Here is a 19,694-nt window from a genome sequence, read left to right on the forward strand (position 1 = left end):
CTCCTCAGACCTAAATGCTACATGGAAAGATATGGAGAGCCACCCCCAGTTAATTTCCTTTTTCGGGGGGGATACAGAGCCAGGGAAAGTAAGATGCTTAAAGACCGTGGTAAAGGGGGGTGGCGATGTCTTTTTAAGCGGACTTTCCTTCTCTTTGTACTTGCAACCTCCCAATTCTCAATTGGCACTTGCAAGTACACCCCTACTTGGGAGAAGTGAGATGCTTTCTTAGCTTCAGTTAGGGACTGTTTGTATATAGAGAGCTACTGCGAAGGAGTTGGCCAAATAGGACCAGTGGGACGTTTAGGATGCTGCCTTATATGGAGTCAGACCATTGATCCATCTCTCCTACATAGACTGGCAGTGGCTGGACAGGGTTTCAGGCTGGTTTCTTGTGTCCCAGTCATGGAGATGCCGAGGGTTGAACCTGGGACCTTCTGCATGCAAACCAACTGTTCTACCATTGAGCTATGGCCCTTCCCCCAAATTATAGCCAACAGTGAGTTGGGGTTTGAACTCTGGTCTCTCAAGTCCTAGTTGAACGCTCTAACCATTACATGTGTGATCACCCCAATTACTCCCCTCCCATTACAACATGTCATGTCACAAATAGCTTGTAAGTCTCCTTGCGGTTTGAGAATGGGGGTGGCACAGGGAGGGAGTATTGGAGCAACCTAATTCCAAGCCTCCCTTGAGTTTGCAGAGTTAATTTGGATCCAGGTCAGTGAAAACGGGCACTGGATGTTCAGTAGGTTTCTCAGAAGAACATGTCCTCTGATAATGCAGCAGCCTTTTGTCAGGTCGAGATTCCTTTTGGATCTCTATCTGAGAGCATATCCTGATCTGCTTTGTGTGATGGTCTGGAAGTGTTAATTCAAGTTCTGAAGATATTTTGCAGGAAGACAACCGGTAGACATATTAAGCTTTTTTTGATAGGATTTAGTTATCACAATTGTCTGGCAAAACAGAACTAGCTTGCCTCGTACTATGAGCGTAGTGTATAATAGGGCTTCCTTTCAATTTAGCTGCTGCTGAAGTTAATCGCTTTTGAGTTTTCATTACAGTCAAGTGGTATATATCTTGTGAAATAAAATGAATGTATTTCGCTGTGTATCTTTTGAAATTCTTATTGTTGTTGGTCACTTGATGTGGTGTAAACAGAACACTTATCTCCTCCAGGAAGCAGTGCAAAAAGGAAAGAAAAAAGCTATCAACCATTAGCTTTGCATCATGCAGAACCAGTGTTAGAAACGGAGATAGGAAAGCTAGGAGCTAAATGGCACCTTAAACCTAGGTTATGGGTGCAACAACGGAATTTATTTTATAACCAGAACACAAAGCTTTTTTATAACAAGAACACAAAGCTGAAAATGAACGAGCTGCAGCTAAAATCTTAAGTTTATTTTCACATGGTCTAGTCCTTCCCCTGCTCACTCCCCCTAATATTCTTAAGAGGGTCTCTTCTCTAGTCTTCAAAGATTAGCTGGAAGTGGATAGGCAGAAAAAAGTCCTCCTTTCTTTCTACTCTACAGTTTTAATTTGAAATCTTAGGCGCAGTACTGCGCCCAGAGCTCAGAAACTGCTTGCCCTAATGAAATTCACTGTCGCAAAATGCGCCTAGAACAATGGGAGTTTCGAACACTGTGCAGAACCAAATATAACAAACGTGTTATCATTCTGGAAACAACCGATGTGTACAATGAAAATGCAGCAACAAGCATTTATTAATTGAGTGTCTACTTGCAGAAAGCATGTTTGAACAGTCTGACACTAGTCATGTGCTGGGTGTCCCCCCCCCCCTTGATGTTGGCCTTTCACATGAACGATGAATTTGGACTAGCAATCCTCTACAAATTTTGTATTTGAAACATTTTAAAAATTGCTTGCTTTGAGGTATAGTGTGACATTGAGTGAATTAATGATCTACTGTACATAAATATGCTTGCAAAATGCAACTTGTTATGGATCTGAAAGATGGAGATCAGCTTTACTGGAAAATAAAGAGGAGAAGAGATGATGATATCGACCTCATTGCTTAAGGGGGAACCTTGCACTGCTTCTAATTATAGTGTCCCATCTGAGCAGGGGAATGGAACACCACATGGTCTTTTCCACATGTTGTTCTGTATCAGTTTCCGGGAAAATGCTCTTTGGAAATCTCTCGGGGAAAGGATAGAAGTCCAGGTGGTAAATCACTAGAATGTTCAGAAACTTTATGACTTAATGGAATGGAAGCATGTTGCCCTTGAAGGAGAACCTTCTATTTATTTCTAGTAATTCCCAAACAACTGGGGGCGAGGGAGGGAATATATTTTTAAATGTGTAGTCAGTCTTGAAAACAGAGCTTGTTTTGTGAATAAGATGGTGGGCTGCGAATTGGGAGGGAAGTTTCCAGCCTGCATCTCATTCTAGCTATGAGCTAAACTGGGAGGCCTTAAACAAATCCCCCTCTCTGCCTCGGGACTGTTGTCTGTAATACCGTATTGGCCCGAATACAAGCCGCACCTTTAAAATTCAAGGGGAAGAAAGAAAAAAAGACAATACCCAAATATAAGCCGCTTCCTTAAAATTCTGCAGGCACTCACACCCGTTGTGTTATACCGTATGTCAGTTTCAGCAGCGATATCGCAAAAGCCCATTTTTTTAAGGTCGCGAATTTAAGCCGCACTATAACTTTTCACAGTTAGAATTTGGAAAAAAAAGTGAAGCTTATATTCAGGCCAATACAGTATGTAAAAGTCACAGTGATAATGGTTGTATTCAGTTGTTATGCTAGCTAAACTTACCATTTGGTGAAATGTGAATGTGTCTGGCCTCCTCTCAACATAATGTGCACCCTCTCCCCTCTTTCCACACAGCTGGGAGGATGAGTTTGAAAGCTTCTGTTTTTTGGTTAACCACAGTTTGTTGTGACCGGGATCTGTGCTTAATAATATTATTACTTATTAAATTTGTATACCTCTCTTCAGTTCACAACATAAAAGTACAAAATGAAAACACAAGCGACATAATAAAGCAAGCTCCATGTATTCCGTGTCTGGATTGACTTGCTTCTCATATTTGTTTTGATTGTACAGGAGTTGTATGTAATTCTTTTCTCACACTCGCTTTTAAAAACTGTTATGCTGGATTATAGTTAATATTAACATTTCTAGTAGCCTGCTCGCTTATTTGAGAGCTGTACAGGAGCCATGGTTTGAAGTTTCCTTGTTTTAAACTAACAACAGTTAATGGTCACCATGGTTTGTTGGTCCAGATAACACAACGAATGCTGGTTAAGTGAAAGAGAAAGCAAAAGCTTCTGAACTTTTCTTCCCAGCTGGATGGGAGAAGGGGTTGTGGATGTCCATGCAGGCTCTGGGGGAGGCCATGCTCATTCATATTTTGCTAAACCAGCTGGCATCGTTGTCAATTGGACATGCTATCTGATGCTGATGGAGTTGTAGTGGAAAATATCTGGAGGGCATCAGGTAATGAAAGTCTTGCCTTAGCAGCTTCCCTCAGCAACAAATTGCTGCAGACCTTGGAGTAATACTGCAGTCAGTAGCACAGGAATGACTTCACTGGATTCTAAGAACCAAGTAGAGTCATAATTTAGTTGTAGGGTGCTTGTTTTGTACGCAGAAAGTCACAGGCTCAGTCCCTAGCACAGCCTTTCTCAATCTTGGGCTGCTAGATGTTGTTGGACTATAACTCTCATAATTCTTAGGCAGCATGGGCAGTGGTCAGGGATTATGGGAGTTGTGGTTCACGAACATTTAGTAGTTCACAAAAAGCTACCCTAGCATCTCTAGTTAAAGGGACCCCAGGTATGAGGTGATGGGAAAACACTCTATGCTTGAGACCCTGGAGAGCTGCTGTCAGTAGGGACAGATAATACTAGACTAGATGGACAAACTCTTTGACCTGGTGTATGGCAGTTCCCTATCTTCCTATTATTCTGGCCTTAACATACCTTGCTTGCAGTCCCTTCCTTCAGCTAGCATCTCCAGGTGGCATGGGAAAGCTGTGCCTGACCTGGCTTGGGTATATCTTGAAATACGTCCCAGTTCTATTCTTAGCTCTCTTTTCTTGCCTTGTCAGAACCCTGGAGGATTTATACACCAGCATTTTGCTAAGCCCCTTTTTTAAAAAAAATGTTTAACCCTTGTTTCATTGCAGATCCGTCGGAGGCGCCTTGCCCGGCTCGCCGGCGGGCCATCTTCTCAGCCCACCACACCGCTTACGTCTCCGCAGAGGGAAAACCCTCCGGGGCCTCCTGCAGCAGCACCGCCTTCTGGAGCGCCCCATAACCTTGGGCTAAACATTCATAGCATGACCCCAGCTACCTCTCCCATTGGCGCATCAGGTAAGCCACAACTTAATTAATTACCTACGGGACCGCCTCTCCTGGTATGTCCCATAGAGGAACTTACGGTCTGCAAATAAAAACATCTTGAAGATCCCAGGCCACAGAGAGGTTAGGCTGGCCTCAACTAGAGCCAGGGCCTTTTCGGCCGCGGCTCCAATCTGGTGGAACACTCTGTCACAAGAGACTAGGGCCCTGCGGGACTTGACATCTTTCCGCAGGGCCTGCAAGACAGAGCTGTTCCACCAGGCCTTTGGTCAGGGCACAGCCTGATCCCCCTCCTCTGGCAATCTGCACAGAATTTTGGTTATTGGTTGCCATCAATTTGATGTTAATTAATTTTTATAATGAAATGTTTTTAGAAACGGTGGATTATTTTGATTGTTGTTAGCCGCCCTGAGCCCAGCTTCGGCTGGGGAGGGCTGGATATAAATAAAATTTATTATTATTATTAATAATAATAATCCTTTTCCTTGAAATAGCTGTTACTGGTTTCTATGTATATTACATTTCCCCCACCGCCAAAATGGCTATCAGGTTGTACATTAACATAAATTATCCTTATTAAGCCATACAAATTTTTCAAATGTCCATCATATAACAGTCCCAGGGACAAAAGTTGTTTTACCTGTTGAAGACAGTCGTTCCCAGGGAAGAATATAGTTCAAGTTGTGATGTTTAGGATAGCCATATCTGCAAAGATGCTTCAGAGAGTTTCTTTTAAGAGGTTAGGCTGGCCTCAACTAGAGCCAGGGCCTTTTCGGCCGCGGCTCCAATCTGGTGGAACACTCTGTCACAAGAGACTAGGGCCCTGCGGGACTTGACATCTTTCCGCAGGGCCTGCAAGACAGAGCTGTTCCACCAGGCCTTTGGTCAGGGCACAGCCTGATCCCCCTCCTCTGGCAATCTGCACAGAATTTTGGTTATTGGTTGCCATCAATTTGATGTTAATTAATTTTTATAATGAAATGTTTTTAGAAACGGTGGATTATTTTGATTGTTGTTAGCCGCCCTGAGCCCAGCTTCGGCTGGGGAGGGCTGGATATAAATAAAATTTATTATTATTATTAATAATAATAATCCTTTTCCTTGAAATAGCTGTTACTGGTTTCTATGTATATTACATTTCCCCCACCGCCAAAATGGCTATCAGGTTGTACATTAACATAAATTATCCTTATTAAGCCATACAAATTTTTCAAATGTCCATCATATAACAGTCCCAGGGACAAAAGTTGTTTTACCTGTTGAAGACAGTCGTTCCCAGGGAAGAATATAGTTCAAGTTGTGATGTTTAGGATAGCCATATCTGCAAAGATGCTTCAGAGAGTTTCTTTTAAGACCTGTTTTCATTTGTACATTGAATAAAACGTCACCATCTTGCCATGAAAACTGTCCGTTCCCAGTGTCACTGAGGTACTTTCTTGGTGACAGCAAATTATACCGTTTACTTTAAACTGTTAAGTCCAGGGATGGTCCTTGTAAGGCTTTCTAGGTTTGAGTTGCAGATAGCCGAGTGGCCACTAAAAAAATAGTGAATAAATCCTTATTCTTTATATTGGCATTTAGGCCTCCAAAGAGGGATGATAAATACAACTGGCAGTGAAAAATCCAGTTTAATAATTCTGATTTCCTTCCTGTTGGCAGCTGTGTTAGAAAAATTCCTGGTCATTTTTTCCCCCCACGGCAGATGAATAAAATGAACACTGGCTTCCTAGGAATTTAGATTTCTTTCTACAACTCCAGTATGGAGTAGTTTTTTCTGCATTGCTATGTTAATTAAAAACTGCAGAATGATAGATCAGTAAGGAAACATGACACTTTCCTAATTTTTTCTCTTAAATATTTTGTGGAAATGCACATTCATTTGTTTTGATACCATGTTCTCTTCCATGCGAGCACTTTCGGCTGAAGGGAGCATCTTGTACAACCTTATTAGGTCCTGTCTTTTTGTGTGTGTTGGTTCCTCTCCTTGGAAGCAGCGGGGTGTGATCGTTTCAGCTGCTGGTTGTGGCTTAAAACAGTCCATATTGGGAAGTGGGTTTATTTGCAAAATTCTCAGCAGGAATTTGTGATGCTGGCCATGAGCAATGAGATCCGTTCATGGACAAATCAGCAGAGTTTTATGGCACCTTCAAGACAAATTTATTATGGCATAAGATGAGCCCTGCCGTATCAAGCCAAAGGCTTAGCTAGTTCAGCATCCTATTCTCACAATAGCTGACAAGTTGCACATGTGATTCTCTGCAACTGGCATTCAGGCATACTGTCTCTGACAGTAGAGAGAGAGGACATAGTCATCACAGTAGTCTTTGATAGCCTTATCCTCCATAAATTTGTCTATTTCTTTAAAAGCAGGGGTTGGGAACCCTTTTTAGTCTGAGGGTCCCATATCCTTCTGGACATCCTTCCAGGAACTGCTTATCAGTGGTGGACAAAATCAGGTTGACACATTCCTCTATCCTTACAAGCAAGAAACATTACCAGAGTTCAAGGACACATTTTCAGGGGAAAACGCTCAAGGAGTGTGTAAAGGAGGGCTAGTGGGGTGTGTGAACTGGAGAGAGTTCCAAGGGCCAGATAGAGGAGGCCTGGGGGCCACATTTGGCCCCCACCCCTCAGGTTCCCCATCCCTGTTTCAAAGCTACCTAAGTCAATGCTGTAGTTGGATCTTGTGTGTTACACAGAAGGTTTCGTGATGTATATTCCATTTCATTGTGTTAGAATATCTGAGTTACAGGTAACCTGTAAAATTTCATGCATCTAATGAACTGGATGCTAGTCAACAACAGCTTATTACAGTAAGCCCACAGCTTACACAGGGGTTGCATTTTGGGGATCGTTCCTAAAGCCAAAATCATGTCTAGTTGAAACACATTGGGAGCAATGGTGGTTGGAATTGCCAAAGTTCTTTTCCCCAGACGCCAACCCCTTTTTGATTTTTTTATTTGCCAAGCGTGTAAAGCTGAATGTGCACAAGTTAAATGTGTGTAACTTGTGGGCTTACGGTATGCAATTGTAAATTGTTTGGTCTTTTAAGGTTCCTATTTTGATTTTGTTGCAACAGACTAATACGGCTACCCCTCTGGATGTTATTGCTGGATGGGCCCCTAAGTTGCTGCTGGCTACAACAGCTAGATAGAGGCTCCTTTTTCCGAGGCACTATGCTTCTGAATACCAGGTTTTCAGCCAGGGCTGAAAACTCTGTTCAGAACATAACCTATAATCTGTCTTAGAGGGTTTTGTGGAGATAAAATGTGGCGTTTGGGGGTTTAGGAGCATGAGCCCTTGGAGTGAAAATGCAATAAATAGCCTATTGAAATGTGTAGCATAGACAACAACATTGATTTTAAATAAAGGATTAGTCATGTTCCTGCTATCATACAGGCCTTTCCCCTGCAGAGATCCCAGTCAGTCAGGGCAGATGCCACTGGGTGTCAGGGCTGTGTTTGCCCTCACTGCAACAGTCCTCAAGTGCAGCTGTTTACTTTTCCCTTATCTAGATGAATGGCAGCCATTCACTTAATGCTGAAGAAGGGCCATTGTTCATGCTTTGCATGTAAAAGGACCCAGGTTCAATCCCTGGCATCATCCTAGTAGGGATGATAAATATCCCTACATGAAACCCTATAAACCCACAGCCACACAGTGCCAAACTCTCGTGTAATAGCCACTGAGACCAAGCTGCCTCTTAATGTGCATAGCCCTATTCAAGGCCCTGTTCCTTCATTATGTGAGTGTATGATGGTAGTTGTGAACTAGCTCTCATATATATCTTACTTTGTTTTTGTTGCTCTCCTTCCTTCCTCCTTAACCCTGACCCTGCAGTTTAGGTGAGAGACTAGTATGCCACTGTGATGCAATATTGCACATTGACCTCATGCTGAAGATGCAGTATAGCAATAAATATTTTTTCCTGTTTGAAGTGGCTCAGGTAACACATGTATAGTCTCTCTTAGCTGTTTACTTCGAGAAATCATTCTGGCCAGCTTGCTCCACTATTGGATTCAATATTGTTTGTGCCTACCAAAGATAGGGGACAATTTTCATTTAAATTTGCTATGGGTGTGCTGGAATAGATTATGGAGCGTATATTCTGTCCAGAGCAAATGACTATCAACACTTTATTTCTTGGCAGGCAGCGTGCAAAGTGGGAAAGGTAGTAATGATGGCTGCTTCATTTTCTTTGCTTTTTATTATTCATGGATACCTTAAATTGTACTTGTGGCTATCTTTTCTCATCAGTTTGTTCTTACTAGGTTTTTAAATATGTTTGGTTTTCTTTTACTTGATGGAATGGTTCAGACAGAATGCTAAACCATGGTTTAGTGTTAGATTTGTGAGTCTTAGTAAACCATGGGCTTTCACTCTGTCTCTTTCTTTTGTATGCCAGGGGAGGCAATTGCAAGCTTTCTGAGATAACTGGTGTTCCCCACTTAGGAGTTTGAACTCTTCCTAGTTAGCGCAAACAAATCAAGACCATCAGCTTTGGTTTGCTTCCTTACTTGAGTTCCTTAAAAGCAGGAGCTAAATGTAATAAATAAAAACTAAGTCTGTTAGACTAATTTGCATTACAGGATGTTTTTTGCAATAATAAAATGGGAGAGCTCTACTTATGCTGCTTGCAGCTCTTTGGAGGAAGGGCAGGGATGCAAATGGAATATTGTCACTGGCTCTGAGTGACAGTTCCTGTTCCTTCCCTTGTTGATCACTACTAGTAAGTTCAAGCCAGCTGCAGTCTGCACAGGTAATGTTTGGCTGGTGGGTTGAGCTATGCTGCACTCCTATTGCCAGCAAATTAGGATGTCTGAAAGTAGTTTTGACTGTGTATGGCAGTGGTTTTCAACCAGTGTGCCATGGCACTCTGGGGTGTCTTGAATGATGGTCAGGAGTGCCACAGGCAACACTGGACTCTATCCCTCTTTCCTTCCCTCCCTCTTCTGATGCCCTCTCAAGATGGTGGCCTCACCTTCACCAGCTGCCAGAGGACTCCCAAGGATAGGGGAAAGGAGAGGAGGCTGAGGAAACACGCCACAAGGGAGGGTGTTTGAAAAGGTGTGAGGGGGTGCCGGCTCTAGAGATGACATAATTGGGCTTTGGAGGCTTGGAGCGCATTTCCTAACAGGGGAGCCGCAGAAAGAATGTAGTTGGTCACGGGAGCATTTGACTCGAAAAGGCTGAAAATCTCTAGTGCATGGGATTACAATTCATGGGGAAAGTTTTTGTCTGGTACTCGAGTAGGCAGTAATAATGTTCTACCCTCCCAGAAGCTGTGACTCAATGCAAGTCAAAGTTTTTGTCATGGCTGGGCCCACTCAGAGCAGTGACTCTACAGAGTTGCAGTAGGCAACCTTTGAACTCATTGGAATTAATTTCACGAATTAATTTCCTACAACACATCACTCTGAAGTCTTTGGGGATTACTGGTGTTAGTGCATTGCTGATTATTTATGTTGCAGATATATAACATCTTTTAATTGACACTTTAGCATTTTCATTGTATATAAGGAGCACTCTTACTAGCAAACTCAGTCACCCTGGGCCAACAGAGTTGAAAAGCAGGGCCACTAGGAACTAGAAGTTGGTATTGGTGTGCTTGGTTCAATTCCAGGCCACTCAGAAATACAAAAGCAACCAAACGAGGCAGTCCCCCCTCCCTCAAAAAAGCCAATACCTCAGCCCCAGTGAGGATTTATGCATATTCTGTTGTTCCCAGCAAGCAGATAATGTTGAGTGTCAGTTGGAAAAGAAAAATAAACAACTGGAAGAAGGAAGGAAAGCCTGAATTGGCTTGTCGGAGCAGCTTAATAGTGCCCTGGAGGGAAGGCACGGCTGGCTGGAATAGGATTACTCCTGGTATTGGGGGGGGGGTGTGCTGCAGCATTTTTTTGCTGTGTGTGTGTATAATATAAGTACCATATTTTTTCATCTATAAGATGCCCCCATGTATAAGACACCCCCTGTTTGGGGGGACTCCAGATTAAAAAAACACCCCTCAGCACTACCTATGTTTAAGGCAAGCCCCAATTTTAAACCTAATTTTTGGTTAAAAAACCCTAGTCTTATACACGGAAAAATACGGTATGTAATGTGTGTGTAATTTACAGTATGTGTGTGTTCAGTTTTGGAAAGCTAAGAGCTAAATGGCACCTTAAACCTAGGTTATGGGCGCAACAACGGAATGTCTAGGTGTGCTTTTTTCCAAACAAGAATACAAAGCTGAAAATGAATGAACGACGGCTAAAATCATATGTTCATTTTCGCATGGTCTAGTCCTCCTCTGAAGACTGCAATAAACAAAGCCATGCTTCCCCTGCCTGCCCCCCTAATATTCTTAAGAGGGTCTCTTCTTCAGTCTTCAGAGAGTGACTGGAAGTGGGGAGGCAGAAAAAGACCCTCCTTTCTTTCCACTCTGCAGTTTTAATCTGAAATCTTAGGCACAGTACTGTGCCCAGAGCTCAGAAACTGCTCATCCTAATGAAATTCCCTGTTGCAAAACCCATCTAGATCAATGGGAGTTTCGAACACTGTGTGTGTTTAGTTCAAGAATGTGTTGTAGGAACAAAATGACATATAGTTTTTCCCTCCCTGGTGTCCTTTCCCTGCAGGTGTAGCCCACCGCAGCCAGAGCAGCGAAGGTGTGAGTTCACTCAGTAGCTCCCCATCAAACAGCCTCGAAACACAATCTCAGTCCCTCTCCCGGTCGCAGAGCATGGATATCGATAGCGTCTCCTGTGAGAAAAGGTAAAAAAGTTTCCATCTGCCCTCTTCATTTGAGGCTGTCTCATTGTGGGTTGCCCCAGATGCTTGTTGCTCATACAGATGCTAGTTTTTTATGCCCTGCTCAGCAGTTTCTAACATGAGCTTGTAAATAGCTGCTCGCCTGGTTCCTGGTGGTGAGATAGAATTGTCTCCAGGGTATTTGGCAGGGTATCTTTTATCAAAGTAATTGGATCTTTTTAATTGATAGTTTTTATTGAAATTCCCACAAAGAAGCAAAAAGCAATACAGTCGAACAATATGAAATAAACCATAATGAATCAAAATAATACAAACTATGTGCATGTTTAAGGGGCAGGAGAGGTGAAATGGGGGGAGAGGGGGCGGCTGGTGGTCCAGGTCAGCCCAGCACTCAGTGCTTCCCATCTATCTTGTGTTTGTGGAATATCATTTGCTCATAAATCTCCAGTTGAGTCATATCTTATGCTCAAAGAGGTGATGGTTCTTTAACTTTAATCCAGAAAAAGTGGCATATATGTAGTCTAGCTGGAAAACCTTATTTATTGCATGCATACACTCCCCGCCCCCAACACACACACACACACACACACACACACACACACACACACACTCATGTAAGGAGCTAATCTGAGTTACCTTCTGCTTAAGCCTTTGCTGGCAACTAGTTTTTTTCTGTGGGCATCTTAAACAGTTGGGGGGTTAATGAACTAAGGTCACCTCTCTAACCCAAAATGTCTTGCTGGCAAATACAGTGGATAGAACTGCCTCTTTTAAGCTCCCACCCAGAGGGATAGGATGCTATTTTGGTAATGGGGTCAAATTTACCATTTAAAAAAAACACACACACACACACACACAACCACATATTAGGGAATCGATTGTGGGAACTGAAATTCAAAAGGAAAGGGTAAAAAAATAGAAACCGACCATGTAATAAAAGCTTTCAATATTAAAAACCCAATCAGAGTGGCTGATAAGATATCTGAATAATTAATAATGAAATAGCATGCAGCATTGATTGCTCAAAATGTGTTTGTGAGGGTGATGTGTAAAGCAGTTACAGTTGCCTAGATGTTTTAGGAAGAAAAAAGGCAGTGAAGAAAGACGTGAAAAGGAAGAGGGGAGCTTTTGGTTGGGGTCATGCTCTTTGCCCCTGTGGTCTGAGCATGAGTCCTGAGATAAGAGGCAAGCGTGGCCCTCACCTGTTTGGTTTTCATGACTGCAGCTCCTTCCTTGGTAGGTTAGTTAAAGGGACTGGGTAGAAACCCCTCAATCAGGTGAACATTTGCTGGGTGCAAAGGATGCTGGGTGTAACTGTTACATATATTCTGTGGTTGGAGATGCATGCAGAAGGACCAAGGTTCAATCCCTGGCATCTCCAGGTAGGGCCAGGAATGTCCCCAGCCTTAAATCCTGGAGAGCTGCTGCCGGTCAGTGTAGTCAATAGTGAGCTAGATGGACCAAATAATGAGCTAGGTGATCTATGCTCAGATGTTGTTTGGAGCTTTTCCTTTTTAGTTTTAGAAGATTGTTTATTGATTATTTGTAGCATACACACTAAAGCTTAATACAAAAAAGGACATGAGAAAAATTAATAGAATTAATTAAAAAACCAAACAATTTACAGTGGCAAGAATGATGCCAGTTACAGACTGAGACTTCATGAGTTGGCAAGGTATTTAATCCATGAAAGCTTCTTCTGTATTAAATATTTAATTAGCCTTTGAAGCACTAGGGGTCTTTTTGCGGTTTCCACACAATCTTACAGTTAAATTTCAGCCATTAAAATGCTCAATTCTCCTGTCTTTATTTTTTTTAAAGAATTTATCCATTCTGAAATTATTTAATTAACAACCAAATTTAACATCGAAAAGGAAACACACACACATTCATGAAATGGGAAGCTGGATTTTTCATCCCTTCACAGAAATTAAAGACCCTTCAAAGGGTTGTCCCTCTCTTGGTTTCTAGATTCTAATCCTCCTCTAGCGACCATGTTTTAAATTTGGCACATACTTCTCAGAAGAGTACAGTGAACCAGAAGCTGCTATTCTCCTTTTCCAGAACTCACTATATTGTTTAATTGGGAATATGTTTTTTTCAGTTCATTTATGATAGTTAATATATTAAATTCATGCATGTATTTCTGCTCCCCAAGACTTATGCCCAATTTAAACAATGAGTCAGTAACACACAGATTTCAGTATTCACCAAATATGGCCAGTTTCGCCAGGCACCCTTGCTGTTAACTTTCAGGGGTCTCTTGAAGACATGCCAACACGCCTATGCCTTTTAAATCTCCCTACTGGTCTTCTTAAGGGACGCGGGTGGCGCTGTGGGTTAAACCACAGAGCCTAGGACTTGCCGATCAGAAGTTTGGTGGTTCGAATCCCCGCGACGGGGTGAGCTCCCGTTGCTCGGTCCCTGCTCCTGCCAACCTAGCAGTTTGAAAGCACGTCAAAGTGCAAGTAGATAAATAGGTACCGCTCCGGCGGGAAGGTAAACGGTGTTTCCGTGCACTGCTCTGGTTCGCCAGAAGCAGCTTAGTCATGCTGGCCACATGACCCGGAAGCTGTACGCCGGCTCCCTCGGCCAATAAAGTGAGATGAGCGCCGCAACCCCAGAGTCGGTCACGACTGGACCTAATGGTCAGGGGTCCCTTTACCTTTACTGGTCTTTTTAATGATCACCATGTATTGTTTTTATGTTCTCTTTTATTTGTATATCCACAGGATATGGTGGTATATGAAATACTTATATAAATAAAAGTATAAAGAAAGAGATCTGGAGGGTGGCAGTGTGAGAACGGACCTTTTTAATGGCGACATTTCTGGGAGACACTTGCCTGGTGCGATCGTTGCTTACCTTTAGGCGCTAGGCAAAAGCATCCTTTTGCTGCAGGCCTTTGCCTTTTGATTATCTGTAGCCTCCTTCACTGGGTAGGATGTTATAGTTCTGTCTTCTAAAGATATGAGAGTTTTAGCTTTGAATCTGTTTTAATTTTGGGCTGGTTTTAATGTATGTGTTGGTTTTTTTGCTGTAAGATGCTTTGAGTTGCTTTCATAAAAAAAGTGGCAAATAAGTTGCATTAATAATAATGCTAATAATAAAAATAAGCCTGCAGAAACTGCATGCAGCCTCACCACCATCCATGTGCCCTGATTTTTTGTTCTGTGCAGGCACCAACTTAAGAACAGAGGGGTTTCTTCCCCCAGCCCTTTTAGTTCCTAATGGGCTGCTCTGTAGAGCTCGTTTCAGGTTGAGTCACAAGTTTTCCGCCTCTCTTTGGAGAGCAAAACACAGTATGAACAATGGGTTGTGGGCCAGGGCTATTGACTAGTGGCTGTTAATGGCAACATTTGTTAATGGATCCAGTTATTCTTGTGTATGTCAGTCTTTTCCCTCCTTGAGCTGCCTTCACGTTCTGCAGCCATCCTGTTTTTCGGTCAGCAACTTTCATTGAAAATGCCTGGAAGAATTAATGGGTTCTTTGTTCTACTTGACAGTATGTCCCAGGTGGATGTAGATTCAGGAATTGAAAACATGGAAGTTGATGAGAATGACCGAAGAGAGAAAAGGAGCCTTACCGATAAGGTGGGTAAGCTGTACTGGATGGAGTTGGGAAGCTTGGAGACACTTGACTGTTGCCCTTTATGGGGCAATGTGCGCACGGGTTTAAAAATGAACGCTCATTTGTTTATTTTTATTCATTTGGGTTTCTTGCTCACTCTTACTTCCAAGGCCTCTGGGCGGTTAAAAGTTAGGAGCGTGCTATCAAAATGCTATGGGCTCAGTTTCAGACAACAAACCACCTATGCTTGTTATAAGTCTTGTTTCATGTGCTGCCTCTAGTGGAGAGGTTGCAGCTGGGTGGGATATAGGGTGGGGCCTTCTTGGTTGTGGCGATGCTGTTGTGAAACTCTCTCCCAAGAGAAGCTCAGTTGGCTCCCTCACTGCCTGTAGGTGGGCACCTGAAGCTTAACTTATTTGACCTGTGTTGAGTTTTTGCTTGCTTCAATGGTTTTTGGGTTTTTTGCCCGTTTGCTATCAATCCCTTTATTTCCGAAGTTCAGAGGTGAGTGCCGATTCTTGTGTAGCCTAACAACACCACCCATGTTCAAGAAGCTTGGAAGAACCCCCAGGTTTGCAGAAATTAAAAATCAAATAAAATGGGGGGGGGGGGAGATCCTGAGGGGATCCCAGAAGCAGCCCAGTGAGGGCTGAGCATCCTCAATTTGCCTGGAATGCAGAATTACCGTTGGGGGAAAAAGAATAGAAAAATAGGTGTGAGGGGATGGTGTATCTTGAAAGAAGACATTGGTAGTTTGGTTTGGATTCTGAACAGGGGCCCTCCATGTTCCCACATTTTGTTGCAGATTCCTCTTGTTTTTAGCCTTCCTTCATTGCATAATTTCAGTATTGTAAACAGCCTTGTGGGGAGCCCTTTGCGGCCTGGGTGGTGGGTTTCAAATACAATTGGAACCATCTTGGAGAGATGGGGAATGTGCTGCAGGACACAACCCTCTCTCCCACCTGCAAATTCCACCCTTCCATGACTTGCTGTCACTATTAGTGAGCATTATGTCTGCATCATGGTGGAATGCAGAACAGCAGACCAGAATGAGTTTGCTAACCCTTAGCTTACATGATCACGAATACCTGCCCTTTTGTGGCTTTTCAAAACGAGTACCCAAATCTTTTCCTCTTTCCCCCCTCCACCCTCCCCATGATAAAGGAGCCCCCATCAGGATCAGAGATATCGGAAGAGCAAGCCTTACAGCTGGTCTGCAAGATTTTCCGGGTCTCCTGGAAGGACAGAGACAGAGACGTCATCTTCCTAACTTCGCTTTCTGAGCAGTTTAAACAGAACCCAAAGGAAGGTAAGGAACGTGAGGTTTAATCCCAAGTGTTTGTTGATGATGCTGAATTCAGAAGCCCGGCTGCTTACCATCCATCTAATTGAATGCTGTATTCTATCTTAGCCAGCAGCAGCATTACAAGGTCTCAGGTAGAAGCATTTCTCAAACAGCTACAGAGATTTTTCAGTTTTATTTTAATTAAAATGCACAATCTTTCTAGGCAAAATGCTTGCTGAAAATTTTATCTTGTTTATTCTTAGATATCTTGAGTCAAAATACATGTATGAACCAAAAACAGTGGAAACAAAAGAAAGGGAAAAGAGATTTTTGGGGGGTTGGAATTGTCAAATATAAATGCAAACTGGAGCAGATTTATTTGAATTTATATCTACCCTTCCTCCCCCAGGAGCTCAGGATGGCAAACAGATACACAATTTTAAAAATACAAAGCAAGCAAAAACATTCTAAAACATATTAAAATGTTCTAAAAACAAATGTTAACTATAACATCTAAAATCATTTTAAAATATATTAAAAGCAGTTACAATTGAAAGCATCCGATGACCTTGAGATTGCCAGGAACAGTATTCTTCAACCACCAAATGCCTAGGCAAATAGGAATGTTTTCAAATTCCTCCTGAAAGTTAATAAGAGAACCACCACTGAAAATGCCTTGTTACAGGTTAGCACCAACTGGACAGAGGCTGGGGGTCTTTTACATACCACTGAACTGCGGATCCACCCCAAATGAGAGTGGTCCCCCCCCCCACTCCTTCTCTCTGCCTCTCTGTTGTGGACACACATAAGACAGCCCTCTCCAACCTGATGTTGTTGTGCTACAATTCTTGTCAGCCCCAGCCCACATGGCTGGATGTCAAGGGTGATTGGAGCTGTAGTTCCACACATTAAGACTCGAGAAGCCTGGTATAAGGTCAGCAGATCACAGCTCAGGCCATTGGGCCTTCCAGCCTGGTGTTCCGTTCTCTTGCGGACTCAGGTTCTCAGACAAAGGTCTTTGCAACCTACCTAAGATTGTTGCGCAGGAGGTTCTGGGACTGAGTTTCTGCTTACAAAGCTTTGTCTTCTGCTGCTGAGCTAAAGCCCCCTTCCCACGTGTCCCATCATGCTTAAACAAAGGCTAGTGATTAATACAGTTGTTTGTTCATGGGAGATGGCTGGTGGCATGGGCTAGCGAGTTCCCATCTAGCTGCTGCGTTGGATTTCCTTCAGTGGGTACAGAGCTCCAAATTGCGTTTGTCATCACCAGATGGTGTCTGAGCTGGCACCAAAGAGTGTGTGTAGGGAGGGGAAGGACTCTTATTTGGTGGGTGGCTCAGCTCTCACCATGTTCACGACTTGAAGATGGAAAGCACTCAGTCTGTTTTGTTGGCAAGCAAGGACGTTAGACTTGCCAATACTTTCAGATTCCTCTGCAGCTCCTGTCTTTGAAACAGAAGCGGGTGATACAGTGGCTGATATGGGCACTCATAATGCTGAGAAGCTTTTGTTGTCATCGAGGATGCTGGGTTGACAGGCCCTTGGCCTGATTCAGCAGGCTCATCTTAGTTCCTTGCTTTCCTTCAAGCTGTATGGGGTGTTTGTCAAAAAGCAGGTGCTCAGAGTACATCTCTCGAAATTAATGTTCATTCATTTCTTTTTTATTATTATTATTTTTCTTTTATTATTATTATTATTATTATTGTTGTTGTTGTTGTTGTTGTTGTTGTTGTTGTTAAAATAATTCAACATTAAAACACATACAAACATACATTTCATACAACATACCTACATACATACAACATACCTACAACATACCTACACTCAATCCCACAGATAATTCCCATCACCATCCACCACCCCTCACCTTTTATGTTAGACTTTCAATCTACTCAATTGCAATTTCTTTCCACTTCTATTACTTTCTTTCACACACCTTTAACCTAATTTCATACTTCTTTTTCTATTACACATTGTTATCCATCTTATTTAGTATTCCAATATTTGAAACGAAACTTGTTTATTCTAATAGGAGTTCTGATTTTTCGATATAGTTTTGCAAGTATCTTTTAAACACCTTCCAGTCCCTGTCTGCCTTCTCTTTTGAGATCCTTCCAATTTCTACCATTGTTTTGGATATATTGTAGTACTCCAATAATTTGGCAAGCCACTCTGTCTTTGTTGGTACAGTACCACTTTTCCAATTTATCGCAATCAATAGCCTTGCTATATAAGGTCTTTTCTTCCTTTAGGCTTCCTGGTACTATTCCCAATAAAAAAACCTTCTGGTGTTTTCCTAAATGAATATCTGAACATTTTTTTCATTTCGATATATACTGTTTCCCAAAATTGTTTGATGTTTAAACAATTCCACCATATATGTATCATAGTACCTTAAACTCTGTTTTGCTTCTGAGGTGCTTACAGCGGAGAATGTTCATGTCATTCTCTCTTTCTCTCCTCAAAAGTGTTCTCGGACTTCAAAGACTTGATTGGCCAGATCCTGATGGAAGTTCTGATGATGTCGACCCAGTCGAAGGAGGAAAACCCCTTTGCCAGTTTGACAGCCACCTCGCAGCCCATTGCAGCAGCTGCTCGGTCGCCTGATAGAAATCTGGTTCTGAACACTGGTTCCAATCCAGGAACGAGCCCCATTTTCTGTAATGTGGGCTCGTTTGGCTCCAGCTCCTTGTCGAGGTAAGTTATAGCTGCATAACTAGCTGGGTTCCATGTTGGTGAGTTTGCGAGGGCAGAGCAGAGGGGTTAGGTGTGCAAAATGGTTCCTTCCAAGTTCTGAAGTGCAAGGCAAGGTGTGATGGATGCCCGCAGGGTGGGGGGAAAGTATGGTATTTGTTTGAAGCGTAGCCATAGGAAACCTGGCCAATTCTTCTATGATAACTGTCCGCTGAGCAGAACCTCTCATTTCTTTTCTCCCCCTGTCATTCAACTTTTTTGAGCACTAATGAGAGCTAGAAACTAGTGGGAGCTCTTCCTGTTAAACAAAGGCAGAGGGTGTGCTTCGTGGGGAAATGCACCTGCAAATGGCAGCTATCCCTTCACTTTAACATGCATTTACCGTATATATTCGAGTACAAGCCAACTTTTTCAGCACATTTTTTATGTTGAAAAAGCCTTCCCTGGCTTATACTTGAGTGAGGGGGATGGGGGCGGGGGCGGGATGAGCAGCCCGAAAGGAGCCCTTTCTCACCGCTGGTCCCGCCGCCGCCTCTCGCAAGATCAGGCACAGGAGTCGTGGTTGGGAGATGAGCTTCACTGTACTGTGCCTCTCCCAACCACGGCTCCTATGCCTGCTCTTGCGAGTGGCAGCGGCAGCGGCGGAGGGATGAGTGACCCGAAAGGAGCCGTTTCAGGCTGCACCTTCCTCCTCCTCTGCTGCCGCCACCACCAGGTTTGTAGTGTAGTGAACCGGCTTATACTTGAGTCAATAACTTTTCCCAGCTTTTTTGTGGTAAAATTAGGTGCCTCAGCTTATATTCAGGTCGGCTTATACTCAAGTATATACGGTAGTTTTCAGATTCATTTATATATGGATGACTCTTTATAGCAGAGTTGCAGAAGCTTTGTCCTTCCAGATGCTGCTGGACTACAACTCCCATCATTCCTGGCTGTTGGGAGTTGGAGCCCCAACAGTAACAGGGTTAGACACCCCTGCTTTGTAGGCCAAAGTAAGGCATCAGTCATTGTGGTGAGAAAAGTACAATACAGTCACTTCTTACACAGGGGTTTGG

At 42.9% G+C, this 19,694-nt stretch overlaps 1 protein-coding gene across 6 annotated transcripts in view; it reads left to right on the top strand.

The window, feature by feature from the left end:
• UBE4B (ubiquitination factor E4B) overlaps positions 1-19,694 on the top strand; it is a 75,764-nt gene that overhangs the window by 14,104 nt on the left and 41,966 nt on the right. For 4 of the 6 annotated variants that reach the window (XM_079986764.1, XM_079986765.1, XM_079986766.1 and 1 more), the window contains 5 exons: positions 4,162-4,348; positions 10,957-11,092; positions 14,596-14,683; positions 15,825-15,969; positions 18,414-18,642. In XM_079986764.1, the coding sequence (XP_079842890.1) occupies positions 4,162-4,348; positions 10,957-11,092; positions 14,596-14,683; positions 15,825-15,969; positions 18,414-18,642 (785 nt within the window). Of the gene's footprint in view, positions 1-3,649; positions 3,810-4,161; positions 4,349-8,362; positions 8,508-10,956; positions 11,093-14,595; positions 14,684-15,824; positions 15,970-18,413; positions 18,643-19,694 lie in introns of those variants that run through there. The other 2 variants (XM_079986767.1, XM_079986768.1) reach the window with 2 other exon arrangements.

Source organism: Podarcis cretensis, assembly GCF_951804945.1.
Source record: "Podarcis cretensis genome assembly, chromosome: 8".
Classification (NCBI taxonomy): domain Eukaryota; kingdom Metazoa; phylum Chordata; class Lepidosauria; order Squamata; family Lacertidae; genus Podarcis; species Podarcis cretensis.